The following is a 12,702-nucleotide window of genomic DNA, read 5'->3' as shown; positions in this document are numbered from 1 at the left end:
CAAACATGATAACTTTTTTTTTCTTTATTAATTATAATAACCTCATGTGTAAGTATGAATGAATGAATTACTCCTAGGAAGTATACTACTTGTTAGTGTCAGTGGTAGTTTCAAGTGTACTAGCATCCTCAGGTCGAGTCCAGGTGCTGTAGTTGTTGACGTCCGTGTACACGTTGTGGGCTACGTCCCCGTTCCATGGGTGAATATTGTTTCGGTCTGATAGAGTTTGGGAGGCCGCGTATCCATTCCACTGCATAGGTTGGGAGGTCGTATATCCGTTCCACTGCAGAGGTTGGGAGCTCGTGTATCCGTTCCATTGCTGTGTGTTATTTTGGTCTGGCCGAGGTTGAGAGGCCGCGTATCCATTCCACTGCGGAGGTGTGAGCCCGTGTATCCGTTCCACTGCAGAGGTTGGGAGGTCGTATATCCGTTCCACTGCAGAGGTTCTGACCTCGTGTATCCATTCCACGGCTGTGGGTTGTTTCCGCCCGGCAGAGGTTCAGAGGGCGCGTATCCATTCCAAGGTTGCGTGGTGTTTGGGTTTGTCATAGGTGTGGGAGCCACGCATCCGTTCTGTGCAACGATGTTGTTGTTGTTGATGATGATGTGTTCGCTCCCATTTTCAACATGTGTGTATCCGCTACAGCTTGGTCTTGACTTGACAGATTCTGTTCCAGGTGGTGGTGAGACAGGTCTTATCATCGAATCTAAAATGGAATGTAGAAGTAGATTATTAATTTTTAAATGAAATATGTATACAGCAGTTCTGTTGAAGAATGGAAATAAGTAAATAATTCGGGACTTACCGGGTCTTTTATGCGGATGGATTCGATTGATGCCATCCACATCAGGATCGCAACAGTTGACCAGCTCGAGGTCTTCTACAACCTCCAGAATCTCTTCCTGCTTCTGAACAAGTTCCGTGAATGCCTCGGGCGTTAGACTTACGCTTTTCTCTCCTTTTAAATTGCGTTTCTTTATATGAATGAACGGTTTTGAGGTAGATGGGTCCAAGTTCACATGTACCGTGTTGTTAAACCAGTAGCTTATCTTCTTGGTAACCCTATTCATCGCCTTGTCCGGTAGTCAAGTAGATGCTGGTAGGATTTTAGGAGATATAACAGTCCTGTAGGTGAGGTGAGGTGAGGTGAGGTGAGGTTAGGCGAGACGAGACGAGACGAGACGAGACGAAAAACGAAACGAAACGTCGTGCTTGAGAATATTTCGCTCATATGACGACGTGTATGCGTGTGTATGTGTATGTGTGGCTGCTTGTACTAGCCCAGACTGAAGCTGGTTTTATAGTGCTAGCCCACTGAGATACCATGCCGCAGTGAAGCATGAATACCCCACTCAGACACATTATACTGACTCCGAGCCGACCGGTCCTTGTTGTAGCCATTAATGCCGAGCGCCAGGCGGGGCCCAACAAGTACCATATTTTAACGTCTTTTTGGTATGACGCGGTCGGGGATCGAGCCCGCGACCTTCCACTGTCCGGGCGGACGCTCTAACCACTAAACCACGGAGGCGGTCAGTATGTAAGCAGTTTTGAGATTTTGCGCGAGCACTTTTTACAGTCCAAAGATCAAGTTTATTCTTCACTGAGCGAGGAAGGAGTTTCGGATCCGGATTATGAACTTTGGCATACGTTTGACATGAAATCGATGAATGAAGTGTCGTTGGACACTTTGCTGTTATGCGACGTCATGCAAATGTTTCGATCAATGTGTATGACAGACTATGGCATCGAACCGTTTCATTTTGTGAGTCTACCAGGTTTCTCGAACATGTCTTGCCTTAAGCTCACCCGTGTACAATTACGACTCTTAACACACCCCGATTTATACGGGTATTTTGAGAAGGGCATCAGAGGTGGATGTAGTTTCATCTCCCATCGTTATTTCAAAATTAACAACGTGCACATGGGGGATGAGTACGACCCTGCGAAAGAGACGGGTCAGTTGTTGTACTATGACGTGAACAGCCTGAACGCTACTTGTATGACAGAGCCATTGGCCGTGGTGAAGTTTGAGTTCTTAGAGCGTGACGAGTTTGACGAGTTTGACAGTATTGACTGGATTGCTGTCCCTTATGACGGGGACTATGGCTATACGATAGAATGTGATCTGACAATCCCTCCGTATTTACACGATTACTTCTCTTCATTCCCTCCCGCACCGATGCATAGGGACATACCGTCGAGCGAATTTTCACCATATTGTGAAGATATTTATATAAAGGTCTATCTAAAACCAAATCGAGTGGGAAAACATTATTTTGCACTCTTTATGACAAAAACAACTACATCGTTCATTTGGACACGTTGAAGTGTTATTTGAGACTAGGTATGCGAGTGAAACATATTCACGCCGTAGTCAGATTCGCCCAGGATGCGTGGATGAAACCTTATATCGATGTCAACACTCACAAACGTAAAATGGCAACTGACAGCGCGTCCAAAGAGTTTTACAAACGTTTGAGCAATGCGTGTTATGGAAAACAGATTGAAAACTGTAGAAAGTACAAGGACATTCGTTTGGTGACCGATGTACTGACGAAATGTTCAGCCAAGTGCAATTTCAAACGTCTCAATATTTTCTCCGAACAGTACTTCGGTCGCGTTAAACAAACCCATTGCTGTGGGATTCTGTATACTGGAACATGCCAAGAGAAGAATCTATTCTTTCTGGTATGATGTTTTGGTTAGACAGTACGGTGGTCGGGTGAAACTGTGTATGTCTGATACGGATTCGCTCTTATTGGCCGTGAGCGCCCCACTGTAAAAACCCCTCCTGGACCCTTATCTGTTTATGAGCTATCATATGGAATTGTTTGACACGTCCAATTTTCCAAAGTCTCACCCACTGTACACCACAGAAAGACATAAACAGCCGGGTCTCATGAAATCAGAAACTGCACATCATATTATTACTTAATTTGTTGGATTGAAAAGTAAATGTTACAGTTTTGTAGTAAAGCAGGAAGTAGAGAGCGAGGAAGGAGAAAAGAGTGCTGTACTGATAGAGGAGAAACGTGCTAAGGGTATACAGCGTACCTGGGTGAAAAAACACCTCAGACACGAGATGTTAAAAGAGTGTCTGTTCGATAGAAAACAGTTTTGTTCTACGTTTCACCAAATCAGGTCTTTTCACAATACATTGTACACAGTGAAGGTAAGGGAAGTCTCGTTGTCTCCTTTTGACAATAAAAGGTACATACTCGATGATGGGATATCATCCTTACCCTATGGTTATATTGCTTCCGAGTAAGACGAACCAAATCTCTCCTTGTCATTAGTTTATCGTGTTTGAAGCACGCGCACTATGACGAATCAAGAATCACAGACAGGTGGGTGAAGACTTGTCAAGCCGGAAGACTGAAAGAAGCAGACTGGTCGGCCCGGAGTCAGTATAATGTGTCTAAGTGGGGTATTCATGCTTCACTGCAGCATGGTATCTCAGTGGGCTAGCACTATAAAACCAGCTTGTCTGGGCTTGCAGCCACACATGCACACGCTTGCACGTCGTCATATGAGCGAAATATTGTCAAGTATGACGTTAAACCCCATTTCACAACAGCTCACTGTATCATGTGAAATCGTGAAAGAATGTGGCAAAGATTATATACACATTATTCGGTCAATTGACTCTCCTTCTTTAATTGATTGATGACATTATTGATTTCGTTTCAGAGAATCACACACGTTGTATCCTTGTCACGGGTTAAACTTTCCTGGCGTTTTTCTTGTTTGTTAACACGCTTGCCTCTCTGCATGTTGTACTCCGGCCAGTGACCTTGCAACTTAGCAATGTATTTTAAATAACAGTTCTCAGTACAGCTGTGGTCGGTGTCAGGCACATAGTTGTAGCTGAGCCTCCAGGCAGGGGTAACACCAATATGTCTGTCGATGGCTTGCTTGTCTCCGGAGCAGTGTGACCTCAGACGGTGGATTACATCTTTGGACCTCCCCACATAGATGATCAGTCTATCCTGTTTGATAACGTAGATTCCTTTTATTTTCGTCTCTTGTCGAGGCCATTGTCTCCATGGTTTGCCTTGGCTGTCGATCAGGGCTTGGCTGTTTTGCTCAGTTTCACATGTAACTTTGAAGTGCTGCAATATATGGAAGTGAATCATGACTGACATACTGTTAATAAACAGACAAAACATATATCATACCTAACACCCCAATCTGACTTGACAGGATACGCTGGTCGTGGGTTTGAATATTAGATTGGTCCTGTTTCTGCCAGCAACATACGACTGGACTTCACCATACTGCTTCAACAGTCTAACCTTTGACCTCTCTCCCTCATTATCTGCCACGCCCTGGTATGACTGGGGCACTGCTCAAAACGGAGATGACCTTACAAGCTCAATCAGGCCTGATTCTAGGACAAATTTCACATGGGTTACTGATCATTTTAAGAAATGTTCGACGTTCTGGAACTATCGGTAGGGGCAGGTAATGTTTCAGACGATATGTGTTTAGCCAACTGGCCCAGAGGTGTTCCTTACCCAAAAAAATCAAAAGCTCATTTGAATATGTCCACATAAAGGACAAACATTCATAATAATTCGATTCAAGTAAAGTAATTATCCAGTTTCTGAGAACTAAGGCAGTTTGGGGTCCTACCATGTATTGCCAGTTTGAATGTAAGGTGTATATAATGCTGACGTGTCTCTTTATTTACAGTGAGTTTAGATCTATGCCGCTTTTAACAATATCCCAGCAACATCACGACCGGGAACACCAGAAATGGGCCTCACACGTTGTACCCATGTGAGGAATCGAACCCCGGCATGACGGGCGAACGCTTTACCACACGACCTTGTAAAGATGCCCATATTTGTTGTTATATCGCGGAAGAATAAAGAGAAGATATTTGGTTTGTCTTGTCTCGAGCTAATTCTAAGACAAATATCATATTAGCTATTAAATACTTACAGAACACTTCGCCATTCCCGAAACGTTAGTGTAAGGCAGGTATCTGTGAACGGAGCTCGTAGGTCGGAGCTCGGAGTTACCTTCCTAGAAGTAATACACGACTTACACGATGACACCAATATAACGCAGACGTGTCTCTTAATTTAGCCACGCAATGGACGTTGCATAATATCATCATATAGTTCGATAATTGCTAACAAATTTAAAAAGAGCTGCTGTATATACCTACAGAATTGTTACGAGTGTTAAAAACATCAATTTGAGGCAAATAATTAGACACGGACCTTGAACAGTGCAATGGCGCACTTAAGGTTTCTCAGAACAAGATTAGAGTGTTATCAGTTGACATTAAACAGTGACACCATAAATGAATATAACTATGACGTGTCTCTTAAGTTAGAATCCAGAGCTACAGATAAGTTCCTTGGTCACTGAGTTATGTAGTCGCTTGCGTTTATGTTGGGTATCCTAATTTTCCTTTGAGCTACCGAATAAATTGTACTCACCTCAATTGGGTATTTTGCCGTTTTCCATTAATTCAAAAAACATAAAAAGGTTTAAATGTTAGTGTTTGTTTTTTATATTTGATCTGTAATATGAGAAACGATAAAAAAGACTGCAAGTTGTCAAGTTCATATCGCATCATATTGGTCAGAATTCGAACGAGTTGAACTGTTGAGCTCAATCAAAGACCTGTTCCTATCACAAATTATATTTAAATCAGCTATAGAATGTTTATTGAACACTTGGACATTCTTGGAACATCAGTGCCAAGTCCATTCGTCATCACTCGCCCCTTTACGTAACCTCCAAGAAGATCGTTATTCGGCTCGTCCCGGAATAACACGAGTTGGTTAAGATTATGCAAAGTCTTTATGTCTGGTTTCCTAGAACCCATGATATTTCCTGGTATTAACAGATAAATACTTATCTAAATCAAACAATGACACCCAGATAATATGCATGTTATCAGAATTATCTTTGCATGGACATCTCAAAGTTGATCTTTCATATACAGGTTATTTGCAAGTGTAGGAAATACAGATTAACGGAAGAGGTGTTTCGGCACAATGTGGACAGTCGTTGTTAGCGTTCACGTTTGTATAGAAATTTGTTCTTTGAACATCAGAGGTCATTCTGTATGTAGGTACTGCCTTTACGTGTTCTATACATATGCATAAACATAAACTACATATGTAATCACACACATTTACATGCAGATATAGAGATTTTATTTATCATCCAGTATCATTCTTCATCAGTTACCAGTAAAAGACAGAATTTATCTGAACACAAAACTGCCATTGGGTTCCTTGAGCAGTGATCTCAGTGAGGTCATACATTGTGACGTCATTAGCTTTATGACATCATAGTAATCTGATATCATCAACGTTGCGACGTCGTAGCATTGTCAGCTGTGTTCTTAGTGATGTCTACTCATTGTGAGGTTATTAACAGATGATGTAATAACATTATCACAATTCAATTGTTGCGAAATCTACAAAGTAGATATCGCTTGATCTCACACAAGCGATATTTACTCTGGGAGCCAGTTTTGGATATAGAGAATACTACACGAGGTCTCATTACATACGAAATATACGAAACGAGTGTCCTTCCTATGGTACCTTACCGAGCGAAAGCGAGGTCAGAAACCATAGGAAGGTCACGAGTTTCGTATAATTCGTATGCAATGAGACCGAGTGTGGTATTTTATTTATTACCCACGTCTTACATGCATTAAATTGACAAAATAGCGTATTTTTGTTATTGTTATGGTTATGGAAAATGAATTTCACTTTTAAATTTTAATAACATCGTATTGTTATATTTTATGGCGAGGTGAAGGCAGCATGACCTTTACTAAGACGTCACAGACTGCCCCAGTTCGATGAGGTCGTAAAATTATTCACAATGCATCTGGCGCAGTGGTTACACCTGTTATGTATTTGTTACGCTTATACAGTGTAGTTCTGTAACGCACAATGCGATTAATATAATATCAAGTCCGTACCAGACTTTTCTAGCGGCAGAGCCTCGTTTTGAGATTCCACGATTTCCAGGTTTCCGTTTGTCAGAGCACGTTGTACGACAGAGCACGCTGCACGACGTGTTTGCAGGGATTAGAAGGAGCGTAGTGTTGCAATACACAAGTGTTATATGTATCAAATAATACTGAATAATATTTATGTATCCAGTTAAATGAATTGGTCTAAACATTCCGGACTGGTTATTGTACTAAGTTGCGCAATAGGACGGAATCCAGTCAACAGGAAACGAGGCTGTTGTGTAATCAATGTTTTGACTTGTTCCGTCACAACGTGACCTAATTGAGAGGTCATCGGTTATCAAATCAAATCGCTAGTATCTCAGGTCAAGTCATTACGACACAGGTCAACGCGATACGACACTCGTGTGACGTACGAGATAAGTATGCAACTACCCATACGTCGACCACATGGGTAATAAGATATAGTACGCACACGCAGACATAAATTGTTATTAAATGACATATATCGTTATTCGGCTTGTCGGTAAGTTAGTCACGAATATGCAAAGTCCTTACTTTCCCTTTTAATGTCCTAGAACTCATGATATTTCCTGGTATTAACAGATAATTACTTATCTAAATCACTATTCTTATCACAGTGACACCTTGATATATATATAACTCCGAAGTGTGTCTGGACACGTGTGGCTATATTTACGCCTTAATATATTTAGATCCAAGTCAGAGTTATCTTTGCATGGATATCTTCATGCTGACCTTTCATATGCAGGTTGCATGCAAGTGAGCGAAGTACAGATATAACAGAAGAGGTGTTTCGGCAAGATGTGGACAGTCGTTGTTGGTGTCCACGTTTGTACACATGCTCTATGAACATTAACATGAACATTCTGTTAAGCCTGAAAAAAAACGATGGGAGAAAAATTTTCTCCCGGGGTTTTGGCACGTGCACCACGTGCATTATTACCAATCAAAGTCACGGGCTCTGCCTGCTTTAGTGACAATGCAAGAGCAAAAGTTGTGCGTTTCATGTAATCCGACACCTTATAAATCGGTTTGCTACGTTTGCTCTCTTTTTTAACAAAATTCAACACATTTCTAATTAAACGTTTAGCATAATCTGAATAAGCTTTCATGATGACAGCTAGAAGTAGTCAATGTGAATGATCCAAACGGTCTATCACTGTGCAGTGCACAGGTAACTATCATGAACTGCACGTGCATTGACCTTTATGACCCAACACTGCCGCTGTTACAGGTCATTGGCTCCCTCCCTCTGCAAGCATTCTGCGTTCTGCTGTTGATTTTGTTGACAGTTACATAGACAGATTCTTAAATACAAATGCATAAAATCGGTGATTTACAATGTGATTAGGTTGTCTGACAAAACATCCACTTGCACAGTTTGAGATCGATTGGGTCATTGGATGAAGAGATATTTACAAAAAAACGGGTCCACATGCATTTCATGCCAAACTTTAGTACCCATGTGGGGAATCGAACCCGGGTCTTCGGCGTGACAAGGGAACGCTTTAAGCACTAGGCAACCACACCGCCCCAGTTAAGCCAAGAGTAACAGAGGCGCACCAGAATAACGCAACAGAATAACGCAATATGTTATTTTGAGGCGGACGAGTAGCTACTGGCAGTTGCTCGCTGTTTGAATGTTTATGAGCACATGAAGGCATGACACGGATTTCAGCAACATAGAATTAGTCGTAATTGCACTCAAACTGGAACAACACGTGCTCTCTGGCGCAGAGCAACATCCATGCCTATCCACATCCATATACAGTCATGTCCAGCCATGACCATCAAAATCACCAGATAGCAACCCTATTGGACATTTGGGGGACAATCTAGATCGACGACATCCCCCGCCGCTGGCCTCACCAGGTTTGTTTTGGGGTTAGTTGGGTGAGCATATTTTGTCACGCATCACTTAAGATCCGGGTTAAAATCGGTCTTCAGCAACCCTTGCTTGATCTCAACACAATTGCTGGACTTCCGGTAACTTAAGGTGCAATGTGAGATGAGAGGTAAGAGTAAGTGAGTATGTTTTACGCCGCTTTTAGCAATATGCCAGCAATATATTCCGGCGGGGGACATCGGAAATGAGCTTCACACATTGTACCCAAGAGGCAAGAGATAGCAAACCTTAGATACCCAGACAAAGCTATCAGATCCCTGTTCTCTGCATCGGAGGAGGGCTGAAGTACCATGTTGTATCGTCCAGAACTGTTCAACACAATAATGGACTTGGTGATTTATGTGTACAATCATGTTAGTTTTCCAATCCTAAACTACAAACATAAATAATCTCTAATATATTCTTATCTTTACTATCCTTTCAATGAATGTGTGAGATGAGAGAATGTGTTTTGACATAAATTGCAATGTTTTAACTATGATAAGTGCAATTATTAATGTTTTGAGGTAATTCTGTGTTTATGAATGTAGCCCTGAAGCTACTCCACATAACCTTGTATATTATATCTATAATCTAATATTATAACAGATTAGTCCCCGTCCATATGATTGGTGCTGTTCCTTGTACCACCCCCAGGGAATGTGTATAATGTATGTGTTATATCCATGTATTGTACATAGTACCATCAAGTAATGCGTGGTGATGAAGCATGTGTATGTTACAATTACGAATAATGCGTAATGGTGTATTATTGCCTATCTTGTGTGTATTGCATTGTATGTATGTATTTGCATTACGTTATGCGTAATGATGTAATATCATAATTCGTATTCCATATGCGCAATAAGTAATGGGAAAGATTTCCGTGTTAACCCTAAACCACACCCTAACCATAACCCTAAACCTAACCCTAAAACCTCGAAATAATCCTTTTAATAGAATACAATTCCAGCGGGGGTTACGGGCGGAACTCTTGCCGTCACATGACATCGACAGACCAACTCTTATGATTTGTCTCATAATTTTGGACACCCGAATAAAAAAGTTGTTTAACAAACGTTTATTATTTTGTAGTAATTTTTCGCTATTTTTTACGAGGGGGGACCACTTGCTGAAATAAACGACCTCACACCCAAGCAGAGTGTTGGTTATCTATGCCTCACCTTGACCCTGCTGTAGTGACATCTTTGAACTTGACCTTTCTTCATGTGTCATTTGTTGCCCATCAACACTTCCATTGTGATCTCAACACCTGTAACGGTTTTTTGTTTTTAAATGTCATTTGACTCCTATGTGTTGGAAATGATATTCAAATTGAATTTTGCCAGAATACTTACCCGGGGTTTACTTGTGTCCCTGTCAGTAAACTGATCCGGGTTTGTTTTGTTCCCTGTCGGTAAAGTGATCCGAGTTTGTTCTGGTCCCTGTCGGTAAAGTGATTCGGGTTTGTTTGGGTCCCTGTCGGTAAACTGATCCGGGTTTGTTTTGTTCCCTGCCTGTCAAGTGATTCGGGTTTGTTTGGGTGAACTGATCCGGACTTTATTTTGGTCCCTGTCGGTAAAGTGATCCGGGCGACTCAAGTCGACGAGAGCACATGGCCCATGTTCACGACGCTGATGAAAATTTGTAGCATCGCAAAGGGTCAAGAATATGTGTGAGTAGTGTTGTGATTACTATTTTCATTGACGATGACTTCTTTATCTGGATATTATCCGCGTTAACTTTGGTAAATATGTGTTTGAAACAAATATTAGTTTGCCATGTCAGCCATGAGGGTTCGTGTATCATGTTTTCGTGGTATTGAGAGAAAATTATATTTATGTGAGCAGCCAAGATGTTCAAGCATTCAAAGCTTTTAAATTGGATCTAAATAATTGTCTGTTTTGATATAAAACTGGAATCGTGGCAAGTAGTGTTCAATACTCAGTGGTACACTGCGGCATTTTGTCGAGTCAGAAATTACTCGATTTGTCAGTGGACAATGAACAAAACATAAATAATTTCAAGATAAAGGCCCACCCATGTTATTTCCTCTACACTGTAATTATGTATAACTATATGAGAAATCATCTTTGCGTTTCTTTTTATTGTATTATATTTATTATTTCTGGGCATGGTGAATCAATGATATTCAGACAAACGTGTATATATTGTTTCCAGCGGATTTCCACTAGAGTGAGCGAGTGAGTTTGGTTTTACGCCGCTTTTAGCAATATTCCAGCAATATCACGGCAGGGGACGATTTCCACTACAGCGGGATAGATTAGTAGATTAGTGAACTTTGAAAAGATCCGCATTTATGTATTTATACAACTCCTTGTAAACAATCGTGTAGTTTCATATCATTACGACGAATGACGAACAGGTTGTTACAGATGGCGCCATGCGTTCAAATTTCTCGTACCTATTTAGATATTAAAGGTCCTACTTACTGTCCAGTCACAGCACGGCAGAAATTGTCCTTCGCATTCCTTCCCGCTACTGTTAGTCATGAATCTTGAGCATTGCTACTGGTCATTTGTGAATTGCATGAATATATTGTACCCGATATTACCCCTTGTTTTGTTTGTTGTAAAACGCCGCACTCAGCCATATTTTAGCTTCATGGCAGCGGTCTGTAAATAATCTCGAGTCTCTGATCATCAACCGGATCTTCACGGATTATATGTTACCCTTACTCAGCTATATACTCTTTATGTAATAAGAACATAGTTTTAACATATTTGCACAATATTTACAGCTCTGTAGCTAACACCCGTGAAGGTCCCGGGTTAGAATTGGTCTCCAGTAACCCATGCCTGTTGTAAGAGGCGACTAACGAGATCGGGTGGTCAGGCTCGCTGACTTGGTTAACACATGTCATCGGTTCCCAATTGCACAGATCGATGGTCATGCTGTTGATCACTGGATTGTCTGGTCCAGACTCGATTATTTACAGACCGCCGCCATATAGCTGGAATATTGCTGAGTGAGGCATAAAACTAAACTCGCTCCCTCACTCAGTAGTTAACATGTCAGACCAGTGCACTGCAGATCCCTAGTTCTCACTCACATTACACAATGGGCCGAAGAAAATTATAGTCGTGATGTTACATGATTACTCAGGTTTCTGACCTTTCTACCATCATTTATAACATGCCATGCTTTGAGTGAAGATCATGTGTCATTATGCTTTCGGGTGAAGATCATGTGCTTCTATGTGTTCTGTGATCCCATACTGCTACGGTTATGTGTATATCTCGTACTAAAATGGTCTGTGAATATCACATGCTAAGCTATTGGGCACAACTGTAAGTTTTACATGAAGATCACCACCACATATACGGCATGAAGACGAGCACATCATTTTATTCTTTGAGGACATTTGCTGTTCCATATGAGTAAATACTGATCAATTATTGTGCATCTATGCTTTGGGTGAAGATCGTGTTTCTGATCCGTTATTTGCAGGCGTACGACTGCGTCTAAGAACAAACTTTTTCTTGCATATTTTTTATGCATATTGTGTTTTGAACGGATGATACCAGTAAGGCAGAACAGGTTTACCCTTTTCGCGAACACCTGGTGTTACTGATTTCCTGTTGCATTTGAGGTCAGTTGGAATCAGTTTCAGGGGAAACCTTATCTCTGACGTTGTTACATATTAACGTATAACATTTTTTCCTGTCGAGTGCAAAATTATTTAAAGCAAATATTTTTTTCTTTATTTCAACCATAACAACTTGCTGATGCAAAAACAGACATCCACAAGAATGTAGACTTCATTGAACAGTGATCTCCCACTGCTCTGTTGTCGAGTATTATCGCCGACAG

At 41.2% G+C, this 12,702-nt stretch overlaps 2 protein-coding genes across 2 annotated transcripts in view; both read right to left on the bottom strand.

Moving 5' to 3' along the window:
* LOC124280683 overlaps positions 1–12,702 on the bottom strand; it is a 77,476-nt gene that overhangs the window by 56,365 nt on the left and 8,409 nt on the right. The window contains exon 2 of the mRNA XM_046716678.1: positions 11,322–11,370. The gene's annotated coding sequence lies outside the window, so the exon portion shown is untranslated. The remainder of the gene's footprint in view (positions 1–11,321; positions 11,371–12,702) is intronic.
* Positions 55–1,189, bottom strand: LOC124280679. The gene is made up of 2 exons (XM_046716673.1): positions 807–1,189; positions 55–707 (listed from the first exon to the last, which is right to left on the bottom strand). Exons 1-2 carry the CDS (start codon positions 1,069–1,071, stop codon positions 181–183), a joined length of 792 nt encoding a protein of 263 aa, XP_046572629.1. The 5' UTR covers positions 1,072–1,189; the 3' UTR covers positions 55–180.

This window comes from Haliotis rubra, unplaced genomic scaffold (assembly GCF_003918875.1).
Source record: "Haliotis rubra isolate DU_JTF1 unplaced genomic scaffold, ASM391887v1 Scf271, whole genome shotgun sequence".
NCBI classification, from domain to species: domain Eukaryota; kingdom Metazoa; phylum Mollusca; class Gastropoda; order Lepetellida; family Haliotidae; genus Haliotis; species Haliotis rubra.
This window is presented reverse-complemented; position numbering and strand designations above follow the sequence as displayed.

Excerpts from the sequence above, each read along its gene's own strand:
- LOC124280679 (XM_046716673.1), bottom strand. The coding sequence starts at position 1,071 with ATGAATAGGGTTACCAAGAAGATAAGCTACTGGTTTAACAACACGGTA. Across the intron at positions 708-806 it reads CCATCCGCATAAAAGACCCG|ATTCGATGATAAGACCTGTC; the intron begins GTAAGTCCCGAA and ends ATTCCATTTTAG.